This window comes from Sorex araneus, chromosome 1 (assembly GCF_027595985.1).
Source record: "Sorex araneus isolate mSorAra2 chromosome 1, mSorAra2.pri, whole genome shotgun sequence".
Classification (NCBI taxonomy): Eukaryota; Metazoa; Chordata; class Mammalia; order Eulipotyphla; family Soricidae; genus Sorex; species Sorex araneus.
In genome coordinates this window covers 153,528,398-153,549,362 of record NC_073302.1, presented here as the reverse complement: position 1 = coordinate 153,549,362, position 20,965 = coordinate 153,528,398, and the positions used below count along the sequence as shown (strand labels likewise).

Here is a 20,965-nt window from a genome sequence, read left to right as displayed (position 1 = left end):
CCTCTTGGAGAGCCCGGCAAGCTACCTAGAGTATCTCGCCCGCACGGCAGAACCTGGCAAGCTACCCATGGCGTATTGGATATACCAAAAACAGTAACAACAAGTCTCTCAATGAGAGACGTTACTGGTGCCCGCTCGAACAAATTGATGCGCAACGGGATGACAGTGACAGTGACTGTAGAGAAACAGAGCCAGCCACAATCATATCCATTCTATTGAGAGCTAGGTAGATGAATACATCTAAGGAGAGAGAAAGAGAGAGATTTTTATAAGAAAGTGGCTTGCACAAATCTGAGACTAGAAATAGCATAACCTACTAGCTGAACACACTCAAAATTTTTAATGCTAGAAACTGTAATGGTGTTTTATTTGTCCTCAAGGTAAGTCTAACATGAACAGCTCGTGAAGTAGGCACTTGGAGCCACAGTAAACAAAACTAAGTTTCCCCATGCCTGTTTGTTGTAATGATAGGAGCCAGCTACTTCAGATCAAGTTCTCCAGGATTTGTGAAGGAATTGGTCTACTCGTCAGGCTGGGGATCAGACTTCCTTTAGGAAAGATCCAGGATCTAGCCAGTGGAGGTCTGAGGATCAGGAAAGCTTGGTCCACTGAAACGCAACAAAAAATTCATATCCATGGCAAAGGCTCTCTGGAGCCTTGAACCTACCTTTTCTGAAACCAACTCAGAAAGTACACACCCACCCAGACTGCACCCACCTTCATATAGCCTGGATTCTCCTCCAGGACTGAGACTCAATGAGCAAGTGTTAAGTCAACACCTGAGGGGAACAAGGGTCTGTATACCCTGTCCTGTGACTGTGACTAGGATTTACTGACACTTGATGGCACCTGTAAGGCTTGCAGCTCGAAGAGATGACAATATTCTCCATGACAACGGAAGAATAGTCTAACTGATCTCAAAGCTCCTTGGTGTACTGGAAACCGAAGTTGGGTAATCTGAGCTATTTCTTCACAGACTCTAAGTTTTGGGGATGGGGGCCTGAATGAGGGGGTGAGTGGGCTTGGGGCTTAGTTTGCAGAATCGAACCATCAAGCCATCCCAGTAAGGGCTCTTGCTGCTCTCTGGTTAGGTCCCCCAGCCTTCCTCAGCATTCTGTGACCTACTCAACAGCTTTCTGATAAATTCCTAGTCCAGTTTCATGAACCACAGCTGCTTTCTGTTACTAGTATCCAAATGGGCTAGTCTGGAAGAGCTGTCTTAAGCTTTGGATTATGAACTACAATTGACCTTGAATAACACAAGTGTGAAACATCCTTTCAACCCAGTCATCGCACCCCCCACCTCTGCCCACACACACACAAGGTAAGCTCTGGGAAATAGAACTTAAACTAGTATACAAATGATTAACATAAATATGTATTATGTATTGTACTGTTAGAAAAAGGAAGCAAGAAAAGAAAATATTACTAGCAAAATCACAAGAGAAAATAAGAGAAATTTATTTACAGTACTGTGCAGTATTTATCGACACCCTAAGTTTACGTTTGTTTATAAAATAAATCTTCTGTCAGCATTTACCATCAGTGCTAAACACTAGTGATGTATGATATCACCAATACTATATGACAAAAATGAAAAGATAATGTGAAAAGGGAATTGATAATTAATTATAGGTATTCATTAATTGTTGTTACTGGTTTTGGCATATTGAATATGCCACGGGTAGCTTGCCAGGCTCTGCTGTGCAGGCTAGATAATCTCTGTAGCTTGCTGGGCTCTCCAAGAGGGTCTGAGGAATCAAACCTGGGTAGGCTGCGTGCAAGGCAAGTGCCCTACCCACTATGCTATCATTCCAGTCCATTATAAGCAAAAAATTTTTTCCAACATGTTGGTTGAAAAAAAATCCATGTACAAGTAGACTTGTTCCATTCAAACCCATCCTATTTAGGCTTCATGAACGCCTCTAAAAGATTTCCCAGAGGGAGAATTAAATCGAACAGCAAGGATGGTAAACTGTCTCCCAATTTCCCCTCCAATTTGATATGTATTTCCCTTTCTACTTAGAGTATACATTTTCCATGTATACAACTATACATTTTCCATGTCTCTTTTGCAGCAATGTCATGTGTTGAAGTTGGATTTTTTTTCCTCAGGGTTTACTCCTGGCTCTTTGCTCAGGGAGTTACTCCTGGCAATGTTTGAGGTACCATATAGGATGCCAGGAATCAAACCAGGGTCAGCCGCATGCAAGGCAAGCACCGTCCCTGCTACACTATCACTCTGGCCCCAAGTGTTGAGATTTTGGACAACGAGATATGAGTAGATGGGTGTGATTCTGTGCTTCCTAGAATGCCCCTATTGGTTGGAATGTGCTCAGAATGACAAAATTCTAAAGCAAACTCTAACATCAGAGTGTTCGATGTTGGTGGTGTTTTTAAGTATGACATCAAACAAATTTGTATTATATTTTTTGATTTGTTTTTATCTTTGTTGGTAGATAGTTATCCTAATGGGTGTGTGAGTTTTGGGGTGTTTTTTCTTTTCTTCACACAGGGGTGTTGGTTTTGGGGACATACCCAGTGGTGCTCAGGATTTGCAGATCAAACCAGGGTCGGCGATGTGACAGGCAAGCACCTTTAACCCCTGAACTATCTCTCTAGATCCAGTTGTCCTCATCTTAACTAGCATAGACAGATGGTGAAAAATGCTGTGGAACTCCCAGTGCAGCGGGTTTCCTAAGATTCAAAAGTAAAGACGAATTGATTTCTAGCTTCAAGGCTAGAATCACTTCAATTATTATAGCGGTTGCTAGAACTGCCAATAAGTGCTGTTAATCAATATGAAAGTATGACTCGGATAAGAGTATCTCAAGTCAGCTGGTGTAATTTCTAATCTTATGTATTTCATGTGCCTTTAAAAACATGATTCCCCAAGAGAAGGGGTAGGCTGTGACCAGAACTGGCCCACAAAGCGGCTCCACAGCGCCACCTGTTGGCAGTATTGGCAGCACAGGCGGCTGCGGTTCCCTCCTGGAACCCAGGAAGGGTCCCCTCTCAAAAGCCCACAGCGCTTTTAGATCTTACCAGTAAGATCCGGTACCTGAGATGCTGTACCTGGTATGGAGCCTGGAGCACAGGAAGAGCTCAGCAAGTGGCTGACGTGAGTTTGAAGGGAAGCGCCAAGACCTCAGACCCGTGCTGTGTGTGGCTTAATGCACAGAGGCATCTCCTGACTATCCAGACCCCATTCTCAAAGGGCAAAGCAAAAAGCACTTTTTAACTTTTTTAAAAAACTAAAAAATTTTTTTTTTAAAAAAAACTCGAGTCACCACGGGATAGTTACAAAGCTAATCATGGTCGGGTTTCAGTCATACAGTGTTCCAACACCCATCCCTCCCCCAATGTACATTTCCCACCACCAGTGTCCCAAGGTTCCCTCCCACCACCCTGCCCCCAGTCTGTCTCTATGGCTGGCACCTTTCTTCTCTCTCTCTCTCTAGCTTGCTCGCTCTCTCTGTGTGTCTCTCTTGTCTCTCTCTCCGTGTCTCTCTGTGTCTCTCTTATCTCTCTCTGTCTCTCTGTGTATCTGTCTCTGTCTGTCTGTCTGTCTGTCTGCTCTCTCTCTCTCTCTCTCTCTCTCTCTCTCTCTCTCTCTCTCCCTTTGGGGCATTATGGTGTGCAATACGGGTACTGAGAGGTTATCACTTTGTCCCTTTACCTATTTTCAGCACGCAGTTCTTATCCAGAGTGATCATTTCCAACTATCTTTGTTGTGGTGGTCCCTTTGATACCCCAACTGCCTTCTCCCTCAGCAGCTCAAAGAATTTCCCATTTAGCTAGCTGACATCCTTGCTGCACATCGTCACGCACCTCAGCAGGGGACAAGGCGTCCTCTGCAATGACGACAGAGCGTTAATGGAGCGAGCAGCTCTCCCGCACTCCCCCGCAGCTGCCCGCACACGCGCCAAAGGAAGCACTCAGCCAGGGCCCAGAAGTGCCGGTGACTCAGCCAGTTCCCGGTTTCCCTCCCAAGGTGCTTGCATTAAGGGCTTTGGTGACCTGATTACAGGGAGCACACCCAGGGCGGCCCCAGCTCGCCTGCTGTTGGTCCCAGAGCTGGTGTCTAGCCTTGCCAGCGTGGGGGTTCCAGGAGCATCCTTTCTCCAAGGCTGGTCTTCCCAGCAGCTCCGCCACGCCTGATGTGGGAAGCCGTGGCCTCCTGTGTTCAGGGAACAGCCTCAAGGCTCAATGCAGGGAGCTGGTAACCCAGTGGCGGCTGGCAGGAGAGGTGCCGGGTACGAGGAGACACGAGCCCTCAGTCCCCGTAGCCTTGCCGGGGTGTTTGAGGCCATTTTACATACCCGGAAGCTTCCCATGTTGGTGGCCTGTCTGTCTCCAAGGAGATTTTCAGCCCCTCAAGCTTCGCGTGAAGGTACAACAGCCTGGTAATCTGAAGCTGCTATAGAAACTGCCGGGCCCACCATCCACCAGGAACTGCCCGCCACAGCCCGGCCACAGCCTTTTCTGTCTGTTGTTCTGCTGACCTTGTTAGGAATCCTTGCAGATGACCTCTAGTGATCAGCTCAACATCTGCGTGGTCTCAGGGGCTGGTCTGGAGCCAGGGTTCAAGCGGTGGCACTGGGTGCCAACCACTGGGTCACAAACACAGAAACAGCTTCTGACACCGGGGCTTGGGGCATCACTAGTCATCAGGATCACCCGCCAGGTGGGTGCCAATGACATCCTGCCCCTTTGAGCAAATTCTATATTATCCGTGTGAAAAAAGGCTGGTGCTGGGTTTTGAGTGAATAAAACTCAGCCCAGGGCAAAGGTGCTCCTCTGGCTCCTGAATAAAGAGGGTGGGGCTAGGGGCTCCCGTGCTCTTGTTTCTCTGGGCTGCAGCATCCCTGACGGAACAGCGAGCCGGGAGAAATAACACAGCTTTTTGTGTTTTGTTTTTTCCCAAAGCTGCCAACAGCATGCAGAGACTTGTAACCCCTGGATCATTTTCAGCACATGAAGAGAGGTACCCTTGAAAAGACAGACATCCTGATGTCAATGTGACTCTAAAAAACACAGGGCGCAGTAGCCGACACTCATGAAAGGAGTCGGGCGTGCAGGTCGGGACTATTCGCCCCTGTGCAGACAGCAGCTCAGAGCCCGCCCGAGGGGAGAGGTGAGCCACTGAAGAATCCTAGTCTGGGCTTTTTGAGTGATCCCTGCTGAGTCTCAGGCCCCGAGATCTGGCTGATCAGAAATCTGATTGAGGATGGTAGGACCCAACCCTGGCTCTCTTCAGGGGCGAGAGCAGAGGTCTAAACGTTTACTAAAAGGTGCATATGAAAAGGTGTAATTCCACAGAGAGCAGAAACACAGTTTAAGGGATTTTTCACAATAGCCTCCCCTCACCCCAGTCACAGGACACAGAATAATGGCACAATCCCCAGCAATCTCGATACAGGCTTTGTAAAAATCATACTCCAGCCAAAACAATTAAAAACCCAGGGTTTAAAAAAATAAAAAATATATGGGTATTTTAAAAGATTACACCTGTATATTCTAATATGCAGATGGGATTGATAGAAATAACTTGATTTTTTGGCCATACTTCCAGATGCAAAAGGCCATCCTCCCTCCCTCCCTCCCTCCCTCCCTCCCTCCCTCCCTCCCTCCCTCCCTCCCTCCCTCCCTCCCTCCCTCCCTCCCTTTCTTCCCCCCTTCCTTCTTTCCTTCCCCCCTTCCCTCCTTATACCTACAAGACATGGGCTCCATCTATCGCTGTGTCACTTCCCTGGACCTTCACTAATTTCTTTTTCTTAAACGACATGACTATTTCTCAAGGCTACTTCAACACAGAAATAAGTCAGTCCCCAAGACATTTAATTTTGTTGTACTGTGATTGTTTGGGTCATTTTTTCATGCATTGTGTAAGATTTACTACCTTCAACCTTTCTAATTACAAGTTTCTTAGGAAGCCCTTTTACTGTGGGATTGAAAAAAACGACAAAGCTGGGGATTATGCTCATTTTGTGTAGGTAAGTCATTGACTGAGCGGCGGAAAGGCCAGAGAAAAAAATCTGGAGCCCTCCACAAAGCAAAGGCAGGGAGGTGTGAAAGGCAAGAGCCCAAGGAACTAAAAGCCGAGTGGGGAAACTCTTGACAGACACACCATCACGCCTTGGCCTGTTGGAGTTCACCAGCTGCAAGGGCCACTGCGAGCTCTGGGTTCCAGGCCACAGCCAGAGGGAGAGCTCAGAGGCTCAGGCCTGCCTCACAGGCACCAACTCTGGTTTGATCCCCACATCATGGTGTACCCCCAAAACCAAAAATAAATTTTTAAAAGTCACTCTGTTGTACAAAACTTGCAGAAAAAAATATTTGGACATAATATATTATAACTAACATATATATGCATATACATATGCATATATGTCATTGTATCACTCTCTCCCGTTGCTCATCAATTTGCTTGAGGGGGTGCCAGTAATGTCTCCATCTGTCCCTGTTGCGTTCAGGGGAATAAGGCCCATTATTGTTACTGTTTTTGGCATATCGAATATATATGTATATATAAATATCTCAGAACATTTTAAAAAAAAAGAGAAGAAAATGAGCCAAGAGGAAATTTCTGAAACCTGAGTCTTCTGCTTTGTTAGGTTTCAGATAGAGCAATGAATGAGTGAGGTCACAAGGGGTTATCATATATATAGTGTTCGTATTTGGCTAACTTCAGCCTGTTGGTCTACATACATATATGCCACACACACACACACACACACACACACACACACGCAAAACAGTTCCCTTCTGCTCTGCTGATACACTGAATTTGATTCCTAGATTCGGTTCCCCTCTCCCTGACTTAGGTGTCTGTGGGGGAAGAAACTGGGAATTTCAGGCATCCAAGTCAGAGAGCCCAGACATGGGGCTGGGGAGATAGTCTGGTGGGAAGAGCACTTGCATTGAATGTGGCTGACGTCGGTTCGATCCCTGGCACCCCATATGGTCCTCCAGGCCCTACCAGGAGTGATTCCTGAACACAGAGCTAGGAGTACCCCGAGCACTGCCGGGAGTAGCCCCAAAACAAAACAAAGCAATAGAGCCAAGAAACATTTCAGGTTTCCGAGTGGCAGGTACAGTGAGTGTGGGGAGGGTGTCTGGCGAGTGTCGGCCACAGAGTTCACTCTTCAGTTCTTCAATCAGTGGCCACTGACAAGTCAGGGTTCATCCTGGTCCCACGTGAGCTGCCAGAAGAGGTGGGGGGAGCACTGCATGGGCCCGGAACACAGGAAGAAGGAACAGTGGTCGGTGATGCTGCCTTATGATATGAGTACGATCTGTGTATTATCTGAGTATGATCTGGATATTATCTGAGCATGATCTGGGTATGGTCTGGGTATGATCTGAGTATGGTCTGCCTTATGATCTGAGTATGGTCTGGGTATGGTCTGAGTGTGATCTGCCTTATGATCTGAGTATGGTCTGGGTATGATCTGGGTATGGTCTGAGTATGGTCTGCCTTATGATCTGAGTATGGTCTGGGTATGATCTGGGTATGGTCTGAGTATGGTCTGCTTTATGATCTGAGTATGGTTTGGGTATGGTCTGAGTATGATCTGCCTTATGATCTGAGTATGGTCTGGATATAATCTGAGTATGATCTGGGTATTATGTGGGTATAGTCTGAGTATGGTCTGCCTTATGATCTGAGTATGGTCTGGCGATCACTCTCACCTTCCCCGGGCAAGGACCCCAGGATAGGGCACAGGAAGCAAATGAAAGCAATGGCTTTAAAAACAGCAAAACACAGAGCTGAGGATGTGGCACAGCGGTACAGTGAGAGCCTCTTATATGCAAAGGTTCAACACCTGGCACAGCCCCCACTCACCCACCCTGGCACTGGTGGGCTGGGTCTGCGTGTTGTAGAGCTCGCCAGTGAGCTCAGCATGCGACAAAGAAGGGCAGGGCAGCTCTGGTACCTGCACTGCCCTGAGGGATGCTTGCGGTTTGCTGTGGTCCTGTACCCATGCTTGGATGATTTTTATGAGTTGTCAATGCTGGCAACACAAATCCCACTCTGTATGGCCCATAAGTACAACAGCAAAACCAGCAACCAGCATAAGTAAAACAGCAAAAGGTAAAACACAACTGTGTTCCTGAAGCACCACTGGCACAGTCTTACCTTATACAGATCTCTGGACCCAAACAAAACAAAACAAAAAAGTCTAGACATACAAGATGAGGGGCTGGAGGAATAGCACAGCGGGTAGGGCGTTTTTGCATTGCACGTGGCCGACCCAGGTTCAATTCCCAGCATCCCATATGGTCTCCTGAGCACTGCCAGGGGTAATTCCTGAGTGCAGAGTCAGGAGTAACCCCTGTGCATCACTGGGTGTGACCCAAAAAGCAAAAAAAAAAAAAGGCATACAAGACGATTGATAATTTTTGTCAGAAAACCGAGAGAGAGAGAGAGAGAGAGAGAAAGAGAGAGAGAGAGAGAGAAAGAGAGAGAGAAGAAGGAGGAGGAGAAGGAGGAGGAGGAGGGAGAAAGAGAGGATCAGGGAGGTGAATGGAGGCGGAAGTGAAGCAAGGAGGCGGCTGCCGCTGGGCCAGGCCAGCTTCTTACCGTAGTGCGGGATGATGGCCCAGGCCATGGCAGAGGCGTAGATGCCGCCGATCATCCAGAACATGCAGAGCCAGCTGAGATGCTCTCCCCGCTTCTCTCGGGCCAGCACTTCGGCAAAGTAGGAGAACACGGTGGGAATGGCTCCTCCAATCCTGCCGGGACGGACAGAAAGTATGTGACACGGGAGCACGTGTGGCCCCGTGAGATGCAGAGAGCAAAAGTGAAGCGTGCTCTTCCTGACACATGTGCCCTCTATCCCAGTAGTGTCCATGATTCTGTCACTTTCACAATTCTGTTTAGCCAGATCTGTGTCTGCCACAGACCGCTGGACCTGTAATTAAGCTATGTCACCAAAAGGGGGCAGCAGTGCCCCACACAGTTGGTCACGAATGTTCTGCTCAGGGCTGACTATTCAAGAGTTCTTTTTTTTTTTTTTAAATCACAATATTTAGTATGATCAAATGACGATTTTAGTTATTGCATTTAAGTGGGGTCTCCCTAGCTGGGTTTGGGGCTTGGGGGCCCCTCCCAGTGATGCATGGCACAGCAGAGGGCACCTGGTGGACTTTGTACCTGGATGTGCTGCTCCTGCCCAATAGAACCGGGTACCATGTGGGGCCTCGGACATGTCCAGCACAATCCCTCCAACCCTTTGAGTTAGATATCTCCTGGGTTCACGAATGCTTTTTTGTTTGTTTGTCTGGGGGCCATCCATGGCAGTGTCCAGGGCTTACTCCTGGTTCTGTGCTCGGGACCACTCTGGTGGGGTCCAGGGACCACCGGTGGGGCCAGGGATCAAGCCCATGTCAGTCTCATGCAAGGCAAGTGCATTAACCTTTATACTATCTCCCCGGCCCCTTAGTGTATCTGTAAAAAGAGATTCTGGCTTGTTCTTCAAGGTCCTATTCTCCTTTAAACACTTATCTTGCTTGTTTGTATCAATATTTCTTTTCTTTTCTTTCTTTTTTTAAATTGAATCACTGTGAGCAACACTTACAAAGCTTTCATGTTTGAGTTTCGGTCATACAAGGATTGGACCCCATCCTTCCACCAGTGCACATTTTCCACTATCAATGTCCCCATCCCACCCCTCCCCCTGTCTCTCTGGCAAACAATTTCCCCCATACCCTCTCTCTACTTTGGGTCATTATGGTTTGCAATACAGTGTATCAATATTTCTTTGCTTGCCTATTTCCATTTTGGAGAAGCCAGTGATCTCTCTCACACATGTACTTTCCCCCTCACATATTTCTAAATAAGTTTCGATAAAACATTCTCTCTCTCTCTCTCTCTCTCTCTCTCTCTCTCTCTCTCACACACACACACACACACACACACACACACACGCACATATACCACAAAGACATCCTCTGCCCATGCTGTGGCATCTGGGGAAACAGGTGTGAACTCCTCCAAGTGTGGCCTATACTTTCTCAGAGGGCAGCTTGCTGCAGCCTGAGGGGAGCTGGACTCAATCAGATGATCTGTGGGCAGGACCAGGAGGCCGCTCCTCAGACTGGCTTTGGATCTAGTACATAGGTGCCGTTGCAGGATGAGTACAGGCAAAAGGGTCGCTGTAGACTCATTTGAGGTCTAGGTACCAAGAGCATGGGGTGCAATTCTTCCTTCCAGAGAAGCTGACTGTGCTCTGGGGAGAACAGTGACTTCAGCTCAGGTTTAAGGTTCTCGAGTAAGATTCTGGCATTTTACTTGACTTAATTTTTTCTACTTATTTTTATTTCCTTTCTTTTTCTTTGAGCCACATCTAATGGTGCTCAGGATTTACTCTTGGCTCTGTGCTCACTCTTTCATTACATCATTCCTGGTGGTACTCAGTGGACCCTGTGTGGACTGGGGAGTCAGTGTGAAATGGGTGGCATGCAGGGTGAGTGGCTGAACCCCAGTACTATGTCTCTGGCCCCTCAAATAGGATCATGGAACCCAGGTTTTGCTTACTTTACAGAGGGGGGTCACAGAGCTCATCAAATCACAAGTCTTGATCTGCCCAACTTTTTAAACCATTGCCTCCAAAAGCAGGGTCGTGCAAGAAATGTATTTCTTAGATTATTCCAAATAATAGATGAAGTCTTAAAATCTTAAGGAAGGAGCATGCAATAATAATGGCAGGTAGTAGAAATAACAGTGACACAGTTAAAAAAATAATGAGGCATTGAGTTGGCTCAGTGGCCAAGCATCTGCCTTTGGGAGCATGGGGCTGGGAGCTGTGGCCAAGGCAGGGTTCTGCATGTCCTTAGCATGACCGTGGCCATGGCACTGCCCTGGGGATCCTCAGGGGCTCAACACAGCACGAGCTCCCTGGGTGTGCGAGCGCAGGGCCAGCGTGCACAAACGTGAGCATCACGGAAAGAAGCGGGACCGCCAGCAAGCGTATGTGCCAGCACTGTGGTTAGGAGTGAGGCCCCCACCCCAGGGCTACTGCAGCAGCGCCAACCTTGGCAGCGAGGGACAGGGACTAGAGGGCAGAAAGAGACGTTGAGAAGTACATCCGGAAATCTCACGGATATACACCTCCTTTGTGTTCTGGTTTCTGTCAGGGAAATTCCTATTGACTTTTCCTGTAAATCTGATGATGGCAAGGGCTAAAAGGTGCCATTCATCCACTTATCAAGGACTGATCTTCTTAGCGGCCTTGATCGCATCAGGAAGTAGGGGCCTTACCGAATGTGTCTTGGAGAAGGGCCATGCCGGCAGCTAAACTGGATGCAGCAAACAAGCTGCGGGGTCCACAGTATCACTGTGCCTCGCCTGGCTCCACACAGCACCGCGGCCTCCTGCGTCCTGCTTGAAAGGACAGCCAGGCCCTCCTCTGCGCGGCAGGGCAGACCCTTCAGGCCGGCGCTGTTCATTTAACTATGGAACGCAGCATTTAAAAACTTAATGGAAGAAATCAAAGGCAGGCAACACTAGCTCTGGATTATCAAAACAAAAATGCCAAGAAAGGGGAGAAATGGGGGTGAGGGGAAGCGGAAAAAGAAGTCCTAGAAATAAGACGAGGGAAGGGCCGGGGGGCCTTGGACGAGGCTGGGCTGTACTGATGAGGTGTCTGCATAGAACTGAGCCACTAGACCCAACACAATGGAAAGTATGGACCCACACTACAATAATTAAACTTAAAAGTCTATCTGTCAAGGAGTCAAGGTTGTAAGTCGGAGGAAAACCGGGGTCGCTGGTGGTGGGATGGAGTTGACATTGTATGCCGAGAATCCTACTGCAAACAACTTACTCTATAAATCACAGTGTCCAAACATTTTTTAAAACAAACTAAAAATTAAAATACTAGTAACATTCAAGTACCATTTTATGAAACTTTGGTTTCCATGATGTTTGTCTACACATAATGTATTTATATGCACAGCCTAATGTACTATGTATATGTATGTATATACATGTGCATGTAAATTTATATACATATTTGAATGCAAATGTATGAGTCATAATATGTTTCTTAGTGAAGAATGCTGTTCAAAGAGTTAAAAAATGCTAATTTGAAAGTATCTGTATTTGTTTCCCTGGCTATGCATGTGGGTGTTCTACCAATTTTCATTATGTTATGATGTTACTACATTGCCACATCTGCTTAAAGACTGGACCAGGGTTAGCCGCATGCAAGGCAAACACCTTCACTCCTGAACTATTTCTCCAGTCCAGGTTTCACGGGAGTCATAAGCAGTCCTACTTCCAGGGATGTGACTCATGGAGCACACGGTCACTCAGTACCACTATGCCTGGCGCAGCGGGCTCAAGGCCATCACACAGGCCCCTAGCAAGCAGCTCGGGCGCAGCCGCTGGTCAGGGCTGGCTCTGTCCCTCAGGCACAGAGTCACAGCTCTCTGCCTGGCTTCCTGGGGAACTCATACCAGGGAGCAGCCACTGAATTAAAAAATTCAACGGAGCCTTGAACATCTCCTATTTGAAATGGTTTTATGACAACACAGTTTCAGTGGCTAATAAAATGTCTTCATCGTAGATCTTTTCAAGCTACTCCCTTTCCTGTGAATGTGGAGGATTGTTTCCTCTGCACCGTAAAGTCTCAGTCTCTAATCTTTACCATCACTTCTCAGCCCAGAACAAGAGCTCCAGAGGGTTCTCTGGGATGGCTCCGAGACCAAAATGTGCCAACTTTCCCAGCACGAGGCCACATGAGTTCAATTTGGTGCCTCCCACATGTGCCGAGTGAGCCCCTCGTGCTGCAGTGGAGTGTGTGATCTCTGGGCCTCTGCAGCCAGGTGTGTGGGAGGGCACCACAACTGAAGGTGTGCAAGGACCTTGCCGCACCCAGTGAGCCTGTGTGTGAGCACTACAGCAACACCTGGTGTGTGCTAAGCACCACAACCAAGAGAGTGTGGCCCCCGAAAACTTTGAAGCAAGCACCACAAAAAAGGGAAGAGCACGATAGTGAAATGTGGAACCCGACAACTAGGCCAGTGTGACCCATGACCATATGACAATCAAAAAGCAGGGTTTTAGCGTTTACCGACTTCTCACATCCTAACTTAAGCTTTGCTAAGGACTCTCAGCTTCCTTTATGCAAGAGCTCTAACTCACTTTATTTAGGTCAGAGCATAGCCAGTGTGGCCCAAAAACCAGGAAAAATATCCATTTCTAGAGTAAATTTGGAAGGTTGTTCCAACTCACTATGAGCATAAATCTGCATACACACCTGAACACATATGACCATTGTGAACACGCATGAACAGAGGCATGCATTTGACACATTATTGTCACTTTATTTTCGTTTGTTTTGGGGGCCACATCCGGCAGTGCTTAGGGATTACTCCTGACTCTATGATCACTCCTGGGACCATACAAAGTGCTGGGGATCAAATCCAGGTTGGCTGTGTGCAAGGAAAAGTGTCTTACTCACTACCTCTCTGGCCTCTCTATCTCGCACTGGCAGGTCAAGATGGGCGCGCATGCTCTGGGCCACACTAAATGGACTTCAGGGTGGCTAAAATGGCAGGTGGTAGACTGTAAACTTGCCTGCCTGTGTTAAGCAAGTGGCTTTTTCACACAGGAAAATACCAACTTTAAGGATTTTTAAGCAACTCAGCTGGCTTAGACACAGTGACTTTTTTTTTTTTTAAGGTGGTTAGTTTTGCCTGGATGTCTCTGCATGTATGTTGGTAAAGCACACAGCAAAAACTCTAATGTCAGTGGAGAAGAATGAGGGAATCTATTTAAATCCTTTGCTACGTTCTCCAGACTCAAAGACTTATAAAAACCACCCAAGCAGTCACATTTCTTGCTGTGCACTGGGAATCTATGACTCTTCCTCTTACCATGACATCCTGTAACAGACAGGAAACCAAACTCACACTGCAACACAATGATGACGAGCATTCCACACTCATCATTGAGCTTTATATTAGTCTGTGACATGTGGCAGCTTGAATGTGGATTTGACTATATTCCTCTCTGAATCCCTTGTAACTGGCCTCGTGGACAACCCAGTGTTTACTCTGAAGAGCTGAATTTCACCAAGACTCTCCAGAGATAGAGCTGGCACACTAAATCTCTTGGAATAATCTGTTCCTGATGACCTCAACATCTCTAATAAATGGGGACACAGACATTGTTTTCTGGGTCAATCTGACCTCAAGAGAAAGTGGGGAGCATTGAAACGGTGTTCTCATAGCTATCAGGGCCCCCAAAGAGTTAGTGAATTACTCTCTCAGTTGCCATGTTTACGTCTTGACCCAAACAAGGGAGTTCAGTTAGAACCCTGAAACACAGGCTTCGGCCAATTACCCTAGGCTTCCAGGAGCTTCCACAGCTTGCCTTTGGTACTTCAGAAAAATATTACAAATGGTATAAACCACCACCACCAATTATCAACAATCTCCATCAATGAAAGTAGTTAAATAAAACATCAAGGAACAGTGTCCATGTCTCACAACAGAATTTGCTTCCTTTGATGTTTCGATGATAAGAAAAAGCTGCCATTCCTCCTCCCAAATCTTACCAGTGAAAACTAAAGTTTCCTACGACTATTTCACCTCCATATTTTGTGTGAGAATGAAATATGTTTCCTTACTTATGTTACCGACTAAGATACAATGTCTGAGAATATCTGAAGATCTAAAACATATTTAGATCAGTGCCCAAATTCCTGTGTAATTAGTGGTTCTTAAGCAGGGTTTTTTTGCTTTCTACTCCCAGCAGATATGTGGTGATGATGAGTGACATTATAGTTGCTACAACTCAAAAGTTGCTGTTGGCATATTGTGGGGAAAGGATAGAGATGCTGCAATAAACCCTACAGTATTCTGTTCACAAGAAAGCCCCTGGTAACAAAGAATTATATAGGCCAAACAAAACAGCAATTGTGTTGATGTTGATGAACTCTTGTGATGGGGACTTTAATATGTAAAATACATTTGACATTAAATATAAGTTATCTTTCACATTACCTAAAGGCTTACATATTCCATCATATCCAGTTAACACGGAGATCTCTTTTTTTATGGCTTGTTATATAATTATCAGTTAGCTACTACTCAAATTTGCTGAAGTTTATTTTGATGGAATGTTTATATAAATGAAGCAATCAAATCAGAGTCGTTTATAAAGAATTTTTCTCAGGATTGGATATGAAACCTATTATATTTGCTGTCAGAAGGGTCAAATCTTAATTATACACAGTAATAGGAAGCACAGAGGAATAATAATTGCAACCCACACTCTACATAGCTACAAAATTAGCCATATTCAAAAGAACTGAAATGACACAAACCGAACAGCATACTAATATTTAGAATGTCAGAATTCTTTCCTAAGTAATAATAATTTTAGGTTTCTAAACTTTAATCATAAAAATACCACGTAAAGAAACCTTCAAAATCTATTTCTAGGTGCTGGAGAGGTAATATTCCAGCAGGTAAAGTACATGCTTTGCTCCCCGGCTCCATACATAGCCCCTAAGCCCCACCAGGAATGACCCCCGTGCACAGGATCAGGAGATAGGTCAGAGTATAGCCAGGTGTGGCCCCAAAACTAGGGAAAAAAATCCATTTCTAGAGTAAATTCAGAAGCTTGTTCCAATGCACTATGAGCACATAAATTTGCATACACACGAACACATATGACCATTGTGAACACACATGCACAGAAGCATACATTTGACACACTATTGGCTATCTGTCAAATAACATGAACCATTTATTTTTGTTAGAGACCTATGACAAATTTACATGTGGGACACTGTGTAAGGCAGGGTATGCCAGCTTTTGCGGAATTTCTCTTCTGTCAGAAACATGCGAAACAAAGCTTAGATCAGTTTAGCAGATCAGGGTGAAGGAGAATGTGAAGTATTACGGTCTTCACGGGCCTCCTGGAGAATGGAGGACCCTGACTGACCTCAGGCCTGCTGGTCTCACAGCCACACCCCATCTGTCTCCAGTTAAGACAACACCTGAATGGAACGGTAATTTGCTCAAATCTCATTCTGGTGCTGATTTATGCTGACTCTTGTGGCAAAGATGGGAAGGGGTTCCAATTTCTTCACAGTGAAAGAGGGCAATTGTAATAAAAAGAGTGATTTACTGCAAATGACTTGAAGTAGGACATTTTAGGGGAGAAATTGTGGACTGTCTGAAGAATTTCTTGTCCTGAGGAATTCCACTGGGTAATTCCGTTCTACTTTAATTCTCCAGTGAGCATGTAATGAAGAGTAATTTGCTTCTCACTTATTTCACCATCTCATTGTCAAACAGTCCTTTCCCTCCATCTCCCATTTCCATTGGGAAATAGGATATCACTCAAGAACATAATTAAGGAGGAAGATGAATAAGTACCGCAAACTACATGTCCCACACAGATAATATGCAGAGGTCAAAATCTAACCAAGAGCAGATGCCGGCAGCTTTTGAGACAAGTATTATGGGTTAATAAAAAGAATAGTGAACGGTGTACTCTATCTGGTAATCATAATTACAGTAACTTACATGAAAAATATCCTTTCAATCATTATTCATAATATACAGGAAAAGGAAGGATACCCCTGAAGTGCCTGGCAAGTTACATAGCAATTTGAAATCAATTCATTGTGTTTTAAATTGAACACAGAAAAAAGGAATTAAAAAGCCACATTTTCCAAAGATGAACTTTTCAGCATGCCTCTTTTTGATTAAAGTACATGGAATATCATAGGGATTGTTCAGACGCTAAGATGACAGGCACAAATCTATTGGCCTATGATGGAACTGAGTGGGAAAGAAAAATAAAACTCCAAATTGATTAGAAGATGCATGTTTATTGTAAGTAATCAAGAATGAAACAGGAGAACACTTACTTGTAGTCAAACCAATCACTGAATCAAGAAAACTAATTGTCTATGCTGAGTGGCAACACTAAAGAATGGGTTGTTTGGAAAGCTTTATTTCTCTGATCTTTGATAAGGCAGTGAGTAATATTTTCTTAATGTCATTTCAATTATGAATCAAATAATTGGCAAAAAACATGACTTTCAAAATACTAATATGTAAATATAACATTTGGATTTTAAAAAGTGCTTCTAAGTGACATTAATGACAGTGGTGGAGAATTTGGGGCACCTTAGTGGTAGAAGAGGTGTATTAACTTTGCACCCTTAAGACAAAAGAGTAACCTGACTGTAATCGTGTTATCTCAACTATAATTTTTTAAATAAAATTTTCAGAAAACAAATCTTTGGTACAACTTCCTGAGCAAGCAGTCATGGTGTCCTATGCTCCACAAACCTATGAAAATGACAAGGGAGCAAAAATATGCCACTCTAAAATTTAGTTTTTTGTCAAAAGGCAAATATAATGGCAGGGATACTAACGGCGGATATACAGCCTTTGGCAATGCAATGTGCATGTCCATATTTACATTCTTTCTATAAGGGCGCCTGCCCCACTGCACAGGGAGAATCTAATGAATCTAATGTCCTCATCTTTTCAATGGGGAAAGAACTTCAATGTTCATGCCTTTGTTTGCCCCCAGGAACCACCCTAACTGACCTTTACTAGTTCTTTGACTTCATCATCATCCCGTTGATTGTCAAATTTCTCGAGCGGTCTCAGTAATGTCTCCATTCGTCCTAGCCCTGAGATTTTAGAAGCCTTTCTTTACTCATCCTTTCCAATGGTGCCGCATTGGAGGCTCTTTCAGGGTCAGGGGAATGAGACCCATCATTGTTACTGTTTTTGGCATATGAATACGCCATGGGGAGTTTGCTAGGCTCTCCCATGGGGGCAGGAAACTCTCGGTAGCTTGCCAGGTTCTCCCAGAGGGAGAACTGGGCTATATATAATATGTCGCTTCTGGGAGCTTGGTTTTATAGTCTCAGGATGTTGGCCGTTGATGGGATTACACGGCCGCCAGGGGTGTTCCCTGGGTGTGACCACCTAGCTACTGGAAAGTGGGGAATCTGAGTGAAAGAGGCCCAGTCCTGATCCAAGCAGGCTTGGAGCTCTCAGCCCTGGGTCCCACACACCAGGGTTCCTTTGCAGGTTCCATCATGTGTGAGGTTCATCTGAACGTGAGGAGAGGGGCCTTGAACATGGCTGTGGCTAGGGTCTGGAGGTCTTCGGCCTCAGGACCTCTGCTTGAGGTGGGGAGGGAAACTGAAGCCCACCCCCTCTGAGGGGTCCCGGGGAAAACAGCCAGGCACAGGGGCAAGAGACTCAGCTGAACTCTTTAAAGATCAAAACTATGGGGTGAGTTCTCTCTGCTTGATCTCTTTCTGGCTCTCTCTCTCTCTTTTTTTTTCTTTTTGGGTCACACCTGGTGATGCTCAGGGGTTACTCCTGGCTCTGCACTCAGGATTTACTCCTGGTGGTGCTCAGAGGACATATGGGATGCTGGGAATCTAACCCGGGTCGGCTGCGTGCAAGGCAAACGCCCTATCGGCTGTGCTACTGCTCCAGCCACAATCTCTTTCTCTCTTGCGCTTATAGAAGATGCAGTTCTATAAAACTTAATTTTCCTCTTATCAATCTGAAGCTTCTGTGATTGTCTAGTCTTTGAGGAACACAGAAGGACAACTAATGATTTATTTTTTTGTGCCTTGACAAAGGGCCCACAGAAGCACATAATACCCAGGGAAAGGTATTATGACTTCTATGCTGGCTTGAGACATTAACCTTGCTATTGATACAGCTGGTACTGTTAGGCTGGAGCGACAGCACAGCAGGTAGGGCATTTGCCTTGCACATGGCCAACCCAGGTTCGATTTCTCCGTCCCTCTCGGAGAGCCCGGCAAGCTACCAAGGTATCCCGCCCGCATGGCAGAGCCTGGCAAGCTATCCGTGGTGTATTCAATATGCCAAAAACAGTAACAACAAGTCTCACAGTGGAGATGTTACTGGTGTCTGCTTGACAAATCGCTGAACAACAGGACGACAGACAGTACAGACAATACTGACACAACTGAAAGAATGTGTTTCTATATCACAAATGGTATCGGAAATAAATATAGTGATGCTCATACTGACCTGCAGGAAATGATAAGATCATAGACTTTTTCAGCCACTTGCTATGCATATCCACACATCCATTCTTCCACTTAACCTCCCACCTACCCACCATTTACTCATTTCTCCATCCATCATCTCTCCAAACTCTGGGCCAGGCACATCACCAGTTGCTGGAGGAACAGGCAGGGCAAACACAATGAACTCACAGCATCGTTTTAAAGAGTACCTATGCTAATTTTTCACAAAATAGAGCTTTTGAGTGTGGAAGCTCTTTTGTTTCATTACTTCTTTCTTGGGATCTACAGCAGCTTTGCCAAGGATCTACTGCAAAGATAAAGTGTGTCAAAAAGTCAATTCTTTTGTTGTAAATTCTTATAAAAGACATTGACTGTGCTTTCCAACAGTAAAACAATGTGAGCCTACACATATATGTTATGAGAGTTTCTAGAACAGTTATTAAAACAAAGAAAAAAATAGAAGTTAATTTTAAGGTCCTTTTAAACTGATACAAGTATTACCTTGATGTGTAATTGTCATAAGAGTTATGAGAGTATGTTGCATTTTCTTGTATGCGCTAAGTCTTTGAAAGCCAATTTTAAAAATTTTGATTTTTACAGCACATCTGAATTGGGCCACATTTCAAATACTTGATAGCTCCTGTGGCTTATTGGACAACACAGTCCTATCAGAAGACTAACCCACATTTGGGTTTGTGATAACTTGGTATTAAGAATATTTAGTCTGGGACCTGGCAAGCTCCCCGTGGCATATTCAATATGCCAAAAACAGTAACAATGATGGGTCTTATTCCCCTGACCATGAAAGAGCCTCCAATGCTGCATTGTTGGGAAGGACCAGTAAAGAGAGGCTGCTAAAATCTCAGGGCTAGGACAAGTGGAGACGTTACTGGTGCCCGCTCAAGCAAATCGATGAACAATGGAATGACAGACAGTGACAGTTTGGGACCAGGGAGATAGCTCCATGGTCTGAGTGCATGCTTTGCCTGTGAGGGGCCGGGTTCAATCCCCAGCACCACATATTCCCCTAAGCACCACTGGTTGCGACCCTGAGCACAGAGCCTGGAGTAGTTCCTGAGTACCACAAGGTGTGAGTCCCTCCCCAGCAAGTTTTGTCCTAGTGTGCCTCAGCTTCCATATTGGGGAATGTTTCTCTGATTTTTTTGGATCAGAAATCTTCATGAATTGATCTCTTTCAAATGTTTATTTCATATGCATCAGTATTAGGCACTGCATTATGAAATCAGACACACTTCTCATCAAATCTGAGCTGGCACAGCCTGGTGGGTATGAGCATGGGCTCTGGAGCCAGGATGCTCGAGTCTGGTGGGACGATGGCAGCACATGCTGTGGGAGATCAGGCAGTTACTTGAGCTCTCTGTGCCCCAATCTCCTCATCTATAAAAATGGGTGTAATAATTCATGTATTTTTAGTAGGGTCAGTGTGAGGTATAAATAAGTCAGTATCTAGAACCATGTTTCAATATTTATAAACATGTCTGTGTATGAATTCAATATTTACTTAGTCCAAAAATGATCTTTCTGCCAGGGACAACTGTGTTTTTTGTGGGAATAAGGAACGAGGCATCACCAATTATTCATCACCTTTTAAAGTGAGTCATAATATACATCAGAATATATACATACACTACAGAATTAGAATGTAATTATGGTTGATTAAATATTTTTAAAGTTTTAAAATATCAGGACTGAAGAGATAGTACAGCGAATTGGGTTCCTGCCTTGCATGTGGCCAACTCAGACCTCACCATGTTCCCTCAAGCCCATCAGGAGTAATTCCTGAGCACAAAGTCAGGATACCCCTGAGTACCACCCGGTGTGGGCCTAAGCTCCCAAAAAACATTTTGAAATGTTAAATGGGTCTGCATTTTTCCAAAATG

The 20,965-nt window shown here is 45.2% G+C and overlaps 1 protein-coding gene across 2 annotated transcripts in view; it reads right to left on the bottom strand.

Moving 5' to 3' along the window:
• The window catches only part of SV2C (synaptic vesicle glycoprotein 2C), a 209,679-nt gene that overhangs the window by 88,464 nt on the left and 100,250 nt on the right, over positions 1-20,965 (bottom strand). For both annotated transcript variants that reach the window (XM_055123860.1, XM_055123853.1), the window contains exon 4: positions 8,588-8,739. In XM_055123860.1, coding sequence (XP_054979835.1) covers positions 8,588-8,739 — 152 coding nt within the window. The remainder of the gene's footprint in view (positions 1-8,587; positions 8,740-20,965) is intronic.